This window comes from Bombus vancouverensis, chromosome 1 (genome assembly GCF_051014615.1).
Source record: "Bombus vancouverensis nearcticus chromosome 1, iyBomVanc1_principal, whole genome shotgun sequence".
In the NCBI taxonomy this organism is placed as follows: domain Eukaryota; kingdom Metazoa; phylum Arthropoda; class Insecta; order Hymenoptera; family Apidae; genus Bombus; species Bombus vancouverensis.
Genome location: NC_134911.1, coordinates 10,431,034 through 10,445,176, shown reverse-complemented (window position 1 = coordinate 10,445,176; position 14,143 = coordinate 10,431,034). Strand labels below are relative to the sequence as shown.

General features: G+C 34.7%; 1 protein-coding gene across 4 annotated transcripts in view; it reads right to left on the bottom strand.

Moving 5' to 3' along the window:
- The window catches only part of Vha100-2 (V-type ATPase subunit a family protein Vha100-2), a 52,950-nt gene that overhangs the window by 4,239 nt on the left and 34,568 nt on the right, over window positions 1–14,143 (bottom strand). For 3 of the 4 annotated variants that reach the window (XM_033327406.2, XM_076618221.1, XM_033327405.2), the window contains exons 2-10: window positions 12,870–13,010; window positions 11,430–11,609; window positions 10,503–10,631; window positions 10,308–10,426; window positions 7,642–7,768; window positions 5,511–5,687; window positions 3,666–3,878; window positions 2,903–3,116; window positions 1,401–1,821 (exon numbers count right to left, since the gene is read on the bottom strand). In XM_033327406.2, coding sequence (XP_033183297.2) covers window positions 1,401–1,821; window positions 2,903–3,116; window positions 3,666–3,878; window positions 5,511–5,687; window positions 7,642–7,768; window positions 10,308–10,426; window positions 10,503–10,631; window positions 11,430–11,609; window positions 12,870–12,986 — 1,697 coding nt within the window. In that variant the 5' untranslated portion in view covers window positions 12,987–13,010. The remainder of the gene's footprint in view (window positions 1–1,400; window positions 1,822–2,902; window positions 3,117–3,665; window positions 3,879–5,510; window positions 5,688–7,641; window positions 7,769–10,307; window positions 10,427–10,502; window positions 10,632–11,429; window positions 11,610–12,869; window positions 13,011–14,143) is intronic. The other variant, XM_076618226.1, reaches the window with a different exon arrangement.

The window sequence follows — 14,143 nt, the reverse complement described above, 5'->3', positions numbered from 1 at the left end:
AATCCGCCGCTACTTGACATACTTGTCCTACGTTTCTTATACTTTACGATACTTTCGAACCAGTTACCGAAGAACCAGTTCAGTGCGTTCAACGCGTATACACGGACCAATCTAAATGCATCTCGATGCGGTTGACGTATATACTCGTCGTGTATAAAATCAAGCTGGAAATAAACAATTACCATTTATTATAAAGACTTAAAATTGTAGTAAAAAGTAATATAAACGATATTTATTGGTAATGTTTCCTTTATACTTCCAGCAAACCTGTTATGTATTTTATAAAAAAAAAGTTTGATTATTTGATTATCCTGTTTGGCGCGTATATCGACCGATTCGAATCATCCATGATTTCCAATGAAATTTCAAGATGTTTCCTATAACTCGCATAATATGTTTGTGATCACCGTATGTTAAGCGATTTTAATCCAAGATAATCGAAACACCCTATGTCCATATATATACCTATAAATACAGATTAAGGAACAATATCTAGCACGTATGGACCATCTCGATTTTCAGCTATGTGTAATATCTACATGGTTTCGTTTCTGTTTTCTCCAAACTCTATTGGAATATTTGACGAATATACTCGTACGTGTAACAAAAAAAAAGACAGAAAATGTTATTTAAACGTGGTTTTTTTTATAGATTCGTTAAAGAAAGACTGACGCTTTTTGTGGAAGTGAAAAACAGAAACCTGTACCTATTTATCGTAGTACACGAATGCGCGTGATTATTAGGGAAGCAATTGGATAAACTAATTAAAATTTCACAACTTATTTTCCTTTGAAATAACACTGGTCCAATTGCTATCCGATTTCGAGATTTCCAGTTCTCCGACTCTTACTTTTATGACTTTTGCTTTTACGAGGTGCATAGCATTTTAACACTTATACATATGTGCACACGTATATACACGTACATGTATATATGCAGCGCGTTTCACATAAAATTCCCTGTTAAAGTTATATTCATTTTCCATTGCCTCTTTTGAACTATTCCGAGACTTTGCATAAGCTGAAAAGCAAAATGATCGTTTCGTATTCCCATCAGTGTGCCCTACATAGCTGCGAATATACGTACGTAGATATTGATTTGAAATAATTTCCGACTATCGTAAATAGAAGCTTCCTTTTCTAAGAGCTACGATAAAATCTTCGAAAGAAATTATTTCCAACTCGAAGTAGCGATCGATCGAATTATTTCTTTTGTTCTTCTCTAACTATCTCTGTGTTCGTTAGATATTTCCGTACTTATAGGTAAATACGCTAAATAAAAGATATGAAGAAAACTCGATTGAACGAAAAAAAAAAGAAAAAAAGGAAAGAAAAATAAATAAAAAGCGATGATACGTTGAAATCGAAATCGTAACCGGAACCATCGCTGTATCAACTTACATAATATTAGGGATACTCATGAACACGCCGAAGATCATGTGCACGACACCGAAGATGATCGACAGCTTCATTTTGTACGAATTCAAAAATATTATCTTGTTCTCGGCTAATACCCAAACAGGATCCATACCCAATGGATAAGGCACTTGCGCGTAATTACTGGTAGCTGGATTCAACTCAATCATATCATCTTCCTCCATTGTATCTTCGTACGATATGTGCCAACTAGACCCGAATATGTTAAATGACTTTGAGAACACGTCATTGTAGATGATGCCAGTGTAAATGGAAAACAAACCCATAAGAAGGATAATATAACGTCCGGCGAAAAATATATTCCAAATTTCGGACGCTGACTTTTGCGCCATAAACTTCTTCTCCAACGCGATCATATATACAGCGAACAGGCTCAAAATTAAACCTAAAAAAAGAGAAGAAAAAGGAAAAGGTCGTCGCTTTCCATATTCCTATCTACACACGTACATTCGTACGTTATAAGAAATACACGGTGCGTTTCGTGACTATATAAAACCAGTTTAAAATTTCCTACCTTTACGATGTTCATCTTTATTTCAATTTCGAATCTGATTAGAAACGTGCAACGTAGATGGTGCGCGCGATCGAACTTACGTTCGACGTTCAAGCTACGCTCACCGCGCAAACTGGATTTACATAGAGATAAAACCGATAGAGTGGTCAGATTTGAAGTCGTTCGAGTCGAAGCAATCGTTTCGATCAATTCTGCCACGTACGTAAAAATAAGCCGAAGATAGAGAAAAACGTGCGATCGATGTACGTGTAACGCTTCGTTTGCAAGAAAATGACATTTGGACGATAATATCGAACGAGCAAATACGTCGATTCTCAACTAAACACGCGCGAGTCACGATCTTCTTTTTCTTCGCGATTTGCCATGATATTCCCGAAAAACGACGCGTTAAACGAGAAAGCTTTTCATTTAATACGATATAAACCATATGCCGTAGGTTTACTTAGTAATTCTGAAAATCTGCTTTATCGGTGCAAAAGTTGTTGAAAACGCCGACTCTTGAAATGCTCTGCGAATTCAATTTTCGTGCACGCTTTCCAAAACATATTTTCCAGTCTTCCAGTTCTTCGAACGCCAAAATGATCCTCGCTTTTAATAGTTGTCTTTTAGAAATAAACCTCTGATTTAGTACGTACATTTCTACGTAAACGGATGAAACAAACAATGGTTCGTATAGAGATCCGACCACGACACAGTCAAGTGCGTGCGTACTCGGTGGAAATTCAAAGTCGATTTTCTCGGAAACGAAGTCCCTCAAGTGAAAACAATTCATTGCATATTTTCGACTTATTTTCTCACGCACGATCATCATGTAAGACAGCCTGTACCTTCGACTTATTTTTTCACGTACAATCGCGCCATCTACCAACTGCCAACTGTATCATTGTTTTATTAGGACACCGTGTATCACTCTTAACCGTAGTCAGTGTCGAAACGTAAAACGTTTATTTACCGTGTCCACAATCGCCGAACATGACGCTAAATAGGAAAGGGAAAGTGATAATCGTATAAAGAGCTGGATTAGCTTCGCGATACGATGCCACGCCGTAAGCGTCGATCAAATTTTGAAAACCTCTGGTGAACTTGTTGGTCCTGTTAAACGTCGGAGGATCTTCGTTCGTGTAGATAACATTGAGGAACGATGGTATCGTACTACCACAGAGACGCTGAAGAAAGTCAAATTTCAACGCGATTTTTATTATATTATTGTAATATATGATATAACTTGATAAATGATATTATAATATAATTTAATTATAGTATAAACGGGAAAGCATATTTTCAGTTGAACGAACCAACAAAATATAAACGAGACGTGAAAGAAGAATATTTGGTTATTATAGAATTTCTTCGAATATAGAAAAACATGAAAATTTGAAGAAAATCGTAGCGATGTTGAAGGAAGGACACAAGATATATCGCGTCTCCAAGGTGTTCGGTCATAATTTACGAGAAAATTTATCATCGTTATCAAATGCTCTAAATAACCATATTTCATTTCCTTATTGTTCGACACAACGGTGTATAGAACGATGTGTACGATAACAGGAAAAATTTCTATTATAGAAGCTGTGCTAACACGTGCTAACGAAATTAGTAAGAAATATAGTATAGAACTGTAGCTTGTTACTAGAAGTGTTACTCCTATTCGAATTGTTTCGTTCTTGAAACGTATCGTAAAACTTGTATACATAATATAATTTGAAGAAACCAACCGATCCTTCCGTGAGACAGTCTCGGACAATGGTGAGATCGGCAACAGGTACCCAACATTCTCCTATAAGGCACTTTTTCGTTACGTCCACGTTGAACAAATTCATCGTATGATAAATGGCCTTCATCTTTCGAACCATAATCGTCCAATTGGGCAACTCCTTGGCAACGTTATGTAACACGCGTTGACGATGATCTTGCGTTTGATTTAAAACCTGAATGAAATGAAAAGGAAACGAAGATATCAACGATGAAAGATTCGACGATCCATTCCATATAATATAACCAGTGAATTCCGAGTTTTCATATATTCGTCGTACATTTTCATCAGAAACGACCCGACACTTATTCAAACGCGCATAAATTCGATTTTCTTCGTACTGAAAATTATTGATATTTATGAGATATACGTAACATTAAGGAAAAATATGTTTTCGAAAAATATCTTACAAAAAGCCTGGAGAAAAGTGTAAATGACTTCCTTACTTTTTACATTTTTACGTGAAAGTATTTCAAAATATAGAATTAAACATTTTTCGGCTGTCAATCTCCTACGATATAGGTCCATTTTAGCATTTATTAATTAGACCAATATTTTTCGTACGTATTGTAATACTCGTAACAGAAGCTGGAAATACCTGGATACTTCGACGAATCGAATCTTGAAACGAAAAAACGTTTAAAAGCAAAAGGGAATCAATTTACTACGGTAGTTACTTTGCTAGCGAATTACGTAATCCGCGTTAACCAGCTACCTGTTTCTGACGAGTATACTCGTCATGGAGAAATGGCAATATTTTTTGTTATGAAGAGCCCTGTCGGTAATAAAACAATCGTTTCGTTATAACTTAATTCCATATTACATCAGCCACACGTACTTTGTGTTTGACGAGTATACTCGTCATGAAGAAATGACAATACTTTGCGTTATGAAGAGCCGCGTCGGTAATAAAATTAAGAAATAAAAACGGTGATTTCGTTACAATTTAATTTCATATTATAACAGCCACACGTACTCCATGTTTGACGAGTATACTCGTCGTGAAGAAATGACAATACTTTGCGTTATGAAGAGCCCCGCCGGTAATAAAATTAAGAAATAAAACAATCGTTTCGTTATAACTTAATTCCATATTACATCAGCCACACGTACTTTGTGTTTGACGAGTATACTCGTCATGAAGAAATGACAATACTTTGCGTTATGAAGAGCCCCGCCGGTAAAAAAACTAAGAAATAAAAACAGTGATTTCGTTACAATTTAATTTCATATTATATCAGCCACACGTACTCCATGTTTGACGAGTATACTCGTCGTGAAGAAATGACAATATTTTGCGTTATGAAGAGCCCCGCCGGTAAAAAAATTAAGAAATAAAAACAGTGATTTCGTTACAATTTAATTTCATATTATATCAGCCACACGTACTCCATATGTTTGACGAGTATACTCGTCGTGAAGAAATGACAATACTTTGCGTTATGAAGAGCCCCGCCGGTAAAAAAACTAAGAAATAAAAACAGTGATTTCGTTACAATTTAATTTCATATTATATCAGCCACACGTACTCCATGTTTGACGAGTATACTCGTCGTGAAGAAATGACAATACTTTGCGTTATGAAGAGCCCCGCCGGTAAAAAAATTAAGAAATAAAAACAGTGATTTCGTTACAATTTAATTTCATATTATAACAGCCACACGTACTCCATGTTTGACGAGTATACTCGTCATCACTTACCTTTTGCGACACACTTTAGGTACATAGTTTTCAAAGTTTTCTAAGAGATCGCAACAGCTAAATGGTTAACGATGTTACCGTATACGTACATATGTACAAGACTCACCAAGTTCAAGTCTTCCAGTCGCGTTCGAACGCCTTTCACCATATCCTCGCGATCCGCGTGGCTGTGCGGACATGGGTACAAAGACGCGTGGAAACCACTGCAAACTTTCCTGATGCGGCTCTTCAGCTGCTCTCCTTGGAAAAACGCGACGAACACCGTTTTAAAAATTTGATTACCCTAAAACAATCCGCAAAACTTACGTACATATATCAAACAAGATTGTATTAGCGATATCGACAATGTTAGTGAATATATCTAAATGTATCTACCGTAATAGCGATTAGAATAAACTAACATTACGATATCGCACAGCAAATAAATATCTTCTTCGATCGTCAATTATTTGAAAAATATTTGCAGAATGAAATTGCTAGTTGCAATAAATTATTAACCGCTTGACGTCGAATAAACCACCGACGCCTAAACAGTTAACTAATTCTCCTTACTAATGAAATTTCAATTTTAACGATGTTTTTTACCATCGCATACGCGTGGACATTTCGATGAAATTAAATTATATTCATACGTGAAAATTTCTCCCTTTTCACGATTTAATCGTAATAACATCTATATGCATATTATGGAAAGGTAAAAAGCACGAGCAATATTCATATAATATTAGGTTGTCCCAAATGTCCCAATAATGTTTGTTTTATATTATTTTACTGAATAATGTACGATCCGTTTCAGTCTATTGCTACATCTATTATTTCCTTATAAAATGAAAGGAACTTTTGGCACAACCTGATGTACGCATCTACAAGGGCAAATTAATTATTTAAAAGTTCGTCTCTTTGTATTATTTATACATTTAAATAACAATCGGTGCTATAACATTGAGCATTCATGCTTAAAATCTTATAAAAAAAGATATATAAAGTATACAAGTAACTTAGATAAATTTGTGCAAAATTAAACAGAGCGTGCAGGAGTTGTGATTTTTTGTAATTCGAATGAAATTGATCGAGCTTGAAAGTCTATCGCGTAAATAGATCAGCAAAAATCTAAATTATTATTCCCGAATCGTTAGGTATTTGTATTTTACGATCATCCATCGTGATAAGAGTTACTGCTTCTGTCACAATTATCTGACTTTTCATTTTTACCGAAACGACCAAAAACAGAGATCAAGTTCGTATTAAGAACAAAATAAGACGTCCTGTAAAGAGTAATTTTTCTTAATTAATAACAGAGATAAAGACGATGAGCAGGTATTAAGATTAAATGGTAGTACAGTATATAGAATGATGGTATATGGGAAAAGAAAAAATAAAAGGAAAGCAATGATAACGGTAGAAGAATAGCCAGTTTGTTAATAAAATAATTAATTGGAAGTTAAATGTAAATTTGTATCTCACTTTTTCCAAGCACGCCATAAAAGCAATATCAATTACGATACCTAAGACAAACCAACCGATTGATATTACATATATTTTCTGATATTTACAAATAAAAAGAATTACAAACGATAGCAAAATATTAAGTTCATCGATAGGAGGAATATCTTTAAAGAAGGAATCTAACAACTTAAGATTTTATGGTTGATTATTATAGGAAAATGTGAAATTCCTTGAAAGTGAATCAACTTTGAAGCGACAGAAACTAAAGAAAATCTTCTACTTGTTTCATGGATAGTCCAGTTGACATGTATTTAGCTTAATAAATTCAACAACGTACCTACCTTTATTTTTCTTTTTTTTTTAATTGAATAAAACAAACATCTTCTCTTCGGTTACACGCATATTACGTACAAAGAAGAGAAAGAGCTTCTACGTAATGATTTATGAAAGAATAATACCTAATGACAATACTAGCATCAACGTAAAAAGTAGAAAAATTAGAATATCTTACCAAATCCTTGGGATCCTTGCGTACGTGATTTTAGCGATAAATACACGTAAGTGAGAACGATGAATATAGACACAATAAAAATATATTAAGAGAATAGAATTAATATCGCGATAAACGAATCAATTCTACTCGTAAAGTCTATGCAAGTAATAGGTCATTTTTATATCTCTGTAAATTAGATCAAGAAAAGTTAGACGATGGTTTTAAGACAAAAGAAGGAAAGAAGAAGAAGAAGCAGAAGAGAAGAAGAAGAAGAAGAAGAGATAAGAAGCGAACTAACAGTAGCTGGATCTTCCAATGGCTTGTCGAGCTCAGCTTGACGTAAAAATACATTTCCACGGGATATTCGCCACAACATTCTCTCGAAAGCTGGTATTCGTTCTCGGCTTATTACTCCAGCAACGAACCTATAAAAGAAAAATTTCATCGAATAAAATATAAGACTAACACGGTAATTTCGAGAAGTTATAATTGAATTAATCGATTATTACTGGCACACGTAACGGTGTAATTTATAATACAGTGACACATAGTGTAACGAATGTGACGAATGTAACAAATATAACAAATAAAGTACGGTATCTATAGAAAATAAAATATACAAAAGAGAACGTCGTTTTGAAAACAACGTTTTGAGGTTAAAAACAACGTTTGTAATTAATTTTGATCTATATCATATATATATATATAATGTTATTGATTATTAATTTTTATCTCTACATTTATACCTTTTTTGTTCTATGGAAATAAAATATTTTTTCTTTGCCGATATATACGTTACGTTTACATTTCAATGTATACTTTTAATGTCTTTAAGATCTAATTTCTTTTTAGAGATTACACGACAGGCGTACGAGATTATTCACGCACGTGTAAACATCTCTTACGAACGAACGTACATATTATGAGTTATACGAACAATTCTCTCAAATGTCGTTAGTCATTATTATGAAACTCGACTATCACCATACTGTAAAAATTTGAAACAAATCCGAGAATGTAGATATATAGAAATTAGGTTTCAATTATTTAGTAGAAATACGTATTAAACTGATAAAACCTCGATATTCAATGGAACCATATTTAACACTTATCTGTATATATTACATATATGCTTAAGATTATATGGTTATTCATGTGATATACTGACTTTTTACTAGACACATGTCTGCAATAAATATCTTCTTGTAATTTCTCCGCATATTTTCAGATTCAGTTTCAAATTTTACCAATACGACGATGATGATAATAGCCGTCACGACAGTCGTTGTGACAGACGTTACAACGGAAATGAAATGCAAAATATTTTGTCGTAACACATACGATATGGACATAATGGTTTTGTGAACGCTTTCGCGATATATAAATGCATCGCGTAATCAGTTGGTATTTCTTAAGAAGAGCATGAAAAATCGTCGAGTTCTACAATATCTACAGATTATTTTCTTCTATCACGCATTATCCTTTGCGGATGGATCGAGCAACTTACCTTCTCTTTCCAAATTTCTTCCCCTTTTATCGAAAAATCCGGCATTTTCAGATTGCTCGAAACGAACAAAAAAAGATTTTCGCAGGACATCGAAACGATTAGCATTCAAATATTTAACAGGACGTTAAATGTTTGTCGAATAATCCGAAATATTATAAACCTGAAGGAGGGGAACTGTAATAATTTTTATCGTGGCTTGTCACGGAAGAAATCTGTAATCTGATGCATAAACCGATAAACTGGCTACTATTCGTAACGTTTCTTTCGTCCTCCTTTTTATCATTAAACGATACGATTATGAACGCTATTTGTCCAGACAAATTATCGTCGCAAGTATCGTTTCGGCAACGAAATCTCTCATTATCACAGCGTTTATTAAGCTACACGATTTTTAATTTGCAGAGAAAAGTACTTTCCCAAAGTTGTCTAGAACTAAACAATTTAAAACAACGTCGTTTGTATTTATAATACAATTTATAATCAAAGAGCAAGAGACATCATTTATAGGAAAGCGATTTGAAAATTTTAGAATTTTCCATTGGTATGGGTGTTTGCCAACCAAATGCGAATAAGATTTTCCTTTCGATTTCACTTTCACACATTAAACGTAAGTTTTTCTTATTGGCCTGAATATATCGAAAATATCAAATTTCACAAGATTAGTTAGGCTCAGCAGGTTACACTTACAAGCGTAAGCGTTCATATTTTTGAGATATTCTCTAATTTCAATGTGAAAGTGAAATCGAGAGAAAAATTTTGTTTGAATTTATTCCCCCATTCTCAAATATACATAATACACAGGGGCACTGTGCGTCCCGCTGCCTAGGCTGACCTCCTTTCGCTTGTGCAAGGTGAGTTGTTCGCGTGCAGGGGTATTTTGTCCGATCTTTAATTGTCAATAACTATAAATAAAGCCGATAACGCAATTTCTTTATTCTTGATTCTCATTTTATTTTCACTGCAAGAATCATCCCTTAAATTTTCTGCACCTGTAGCCGAACACCCTATATATATGTGTGTGTTATAACGTATGAACCTGTGTAATTGGAACTAAAATTCTCAGTTTAGGTACGAATTAGTAAGTTTGAAAATTCGAAAATCAACGAATCACGACTCGCGTCACGTTGTTCGTACATAATCTTCGATTACCGTTCTACATAAAGGAAGACATCATAAAAAAAAGGACGTTGAAGAGAGGTTGGTTTTTTAAATATCTCCGAAATATAGCAGATGTACGTGGACTGTGGATATTCACGCAAATTTGTACTACGTATTGTCCAAAGGCGACTAAAGAAATAGAAGCTAAGTAGAGATTTACTTTACTTTCGAAATGTTACATTACGTTCTGTGCAGTTTTGCGTGTTTTCCCATAAACTTTATTTACGGAAAATAATGGCAATAAATATCGCAATTTTCCTTAAATGCATAAGAATTTGTTATTAAATTGGAAAACATACTCGAGACGTCCCCGACTTGACGCGCTTGGATTCTGTGGTTCCTCGTTAATTAGCGTCCTGGTGATCGAGTCATTGGCCTCTTCCTGTTGATATAGAAGAAGATACGAATCTTGATTCTTCTACAGAATGGTAACATCGATTACACGAAGGAGGAGGACGCTATGAGCAAAAGCTGCTGTGAACTACTTTAGCTACCTCCGTGAAAAATACTTGAGTCTTCTCGAGCACGTGTCGCAATTCCGTCAACTCGAGGTAGTTACTCTTCAGGTTCACCGCGTTTTGGCTCAGCTCTAAAATGTCGTTCTCCGTTTCCTCGAGATGGGCCTGCAACCAAATAAAATACCTTTATTCTTTACCCTTTCGTTCTGTCGTTCCAATACGATGGATGAAACGAAGAGTCGAGGACGAACAAACGATTGGAGAAATAATTATTCGTTTATCGTCGCGATTTCTCGCATGTCCTCTATCGAACGTCTACGTTATATTCAACGATCTACTTTCAACTTTTTACAGGACATAGATATTAACGTTACAGCTACCGATCTGTAGTTCAGTCTAATCTACGTTTTTCTACGACATCAAATTAATAATTTAGCTATTTTCGACGAGTATACTCGTTATGAAGAAATGGTAATATTTTGTATTATAACGAGCTCTGTCGGTAATAAAATTAAAAAGTAAAACAGTCGTTTCGTTTATTTATGATACATTCTTATAGTATACACATTATAATAATTGAAATTAATATGAACATATTTGTGTCAAAAACAAACGATTTAAACAATTTAATGAAAGTAATTTTTTCGGCCCCTTGCCCTCTGTATAAGCGTGTTCGCAACAAACGAATACATTCTACTTCGCACATATATTTTTTCTATCTACCTATCTATTCTATTTTTGTATATATTTTAGATTGGTTAGAAATTTTTGTCGATATTATCATACCGATAATGTTTCGTTATGATGCTAATGGAATTGTTTTCCAATATATAAAATCGATACAAACGATTAAAAGATCGAATACGATAAGAAGCTAAGAGAGAGAGAGAGAGAGAGAGAGAGAGTATAATCGCGAGGAAATTAATTAAGACATTATTGTTAGGAAGGAAATAGAAATCTTACCTCGAGATCTATGATCATACGGGGATTCGGTGCACGTGGTAGTTGGGTGAGGTTATCAGCAATCGGTACTCCGTCCTTCCTTACTTCAGCTTCGATGTACCGAAGTTTCCGTTCCATTTCGTCGCATCGACGCACTTCGTTGACGAATTTTCGTTGAAAATAATTCACATCGCCGTTGAGCTGCGAACGAATCAAGAGCAGAGAGAGTAAGCAAGAAGATCGTTAATTTTAAACGCGCTGTCTAATCGCGTCGTTCGCTCGATCCCTATGCTCATTGCACGTACGAAGGTTCGTTTCATTTTAAATTCGAACTGCAAGTTTTCTCGAGCAAGTGAATGTTTCCAGTCAATGAACGCAATGCAAAGACATCAAAGACATCGACACTTACAGGTCAGATATTACGTGCACACGGTTAAACTAAGTTTCGAAGAAATCATTAACCAGTTAACTCAGGAATTTAGTTTTAGAAATCTCTCGTGGGGTTAAGTCATGGAGTGCGTAAATAAATACAGACGACGAGTATATTTGTCAAACGCAGCGAAATAAAGCTTTCGTTCGACGTGTATACTCGTCAAACGCAGTTAACTGGTTAAACGAGATGTAACGTAGCCGACGCCTCCCGACTTCCTGTATCCTCTTCCATTATAATTAATTATCTGTACTCGCGAAGAAGCTATCGATATAGGAGGCATAGGAGGTGGAAGCGATACAGCAAGGTCGTAAAATCGAACAATAGTTAAAACCATGTTTTGCGGGACATCCTGTATACTGCAAACACATGCGGTTGCTCGTATTACACGTCGACGACAAAAAACTGCAGTTGTTTAGTCGAATTTTAAAAAATCTTAGAAAAGTTTACAAAAATTCCATTTTGAATGCTGTTCGAATATCAAAGCAATTGTGTAGGTGTACTTGTACTAACCTATGTATTACCTATAAATACAACCTATATATATATATATATCTATATTTATAAATATAAATATAACCTATATATATATTGTATCTATCTATCTCGCAATTTTTATATACACGTGTATAATTTTCAGATTTCTTTCGATCTTTACTAAACGTAATCCATCAGAGTTCAAGTATATTTCATTCATATGAAACGTTTTATCACGCGTAATATCGCATATTCGTAAAAGATTTCTGCGAGAGTCGAAATACTTTGGCGAGTCACTGCAAGTACTTAGGGGCTCGTTCAAGGTTAGGTAGAATGCTAGCTCGGAACAAATTCTTCTTCCGTGGTATATTTAAAAATAAATATTTATTTGCCTGCGTATTTGTCTCCGTGTAAAGACGAGCTTGTATCTCTCGTATTTCAGTATCTCGAATTTCGCTTTATTTTATAACCTCGTCCCGGTATGTAGCCGTGTAACGCTTCTACCTACGATATCAAAGAATTTAAAGAAAGATTACGCCGATAATTAAACTTACATCACGAAACTGCACCGTGCCCGTTTCCCCGAGTTCGGAAACGGAAAGATAGGCCGCCTCTGGTTGAATAAACAACTGGCAGAGGGCCATCTGCTCGCTTCTGAATAATGCACCCATCCCAACAGCCAGTTATGTTTTGTCCTGCAATAATAAAGAAAAGATTTCTATTTTTCTAAAAGTATAAAAGATAGGAATAACAATTATCTTACGTTAGGTTATATCAGTGGCTATATATACAGAGTGTCTCACGTAAACAGGACGAGCTACAGCTCTGTGACGATAGATGGTAGGAAAAAGATTTCGTTCGGCAAAATTACATAGTTTTGAGTGATACACGATTCCAAATGGTGTTTTTGTAGCTATCTTAGGAAGTGACGCCATTTTCAAGATTTTTAGCTGACCTTCGCTCTTTGAAATAAATTTGTCAATTTTTGTCGATACGTAACGTCAATCGATTTTGATTTTCTATTTCTAATTTCTCTACAAAAGTACCAGACTGCTGCTTTAGCCAGAAATACTTAATTTGAAAAATATTTCGATTTCATAAAATAGAATGTACGAAAGCCAAGGAAAAGGTAGAATTAATAGTGCCATGTTGCAATTTCCGATACATAGTGTCGTATAAGAAATGCAACGCGACCTTGACTCTTTATCGGAAATAATCTTTTGGACACTTCGTACGTTCGGTCGGTAGTTTCTGGCCGACTGGAAACCGATTAACTTTTATTCAAAGCATTTTTTTTTATATAGATTATCGGAAGTTTGGGAAAAAATCGTGGCGATAGTTATATCGTATACTCTGTATACACACGTATAATATATACACATGTATAACGATACCAGGAATCGCATGATAAGAATTCGTTCAGTTTTAAGGTTTACTAATTTTCATAACCACCGTTGTCATATAATAGTGTGATTTTCTAAATTTCCTAGTCTCCATATCAGCGACAGCGTGATTACATCTTTGTTTATCGATATTTCTTCAGCATTAAGTTGTGTAACGGAATTAAGCTTAAAGATTGCTATCGCTTTTTTCTTGTCTCGATTTCCGTTGTACGTATTTACGTATCTCGAAAGTTGTTAACTTATTATCGATCGAATTTTCTCCTTCGTATTTAATTGCGAACAGATGTTTATGTTCGTACGTGCTGAGATACAAGCACAGGTGGTGGTAGAAATATCTTTACAATAACTGCATATGCAACAATAGTGTATATCGTAAGACAGCTTTAATTATTTATAATTATTTAGACTATCATATAAATATCGAT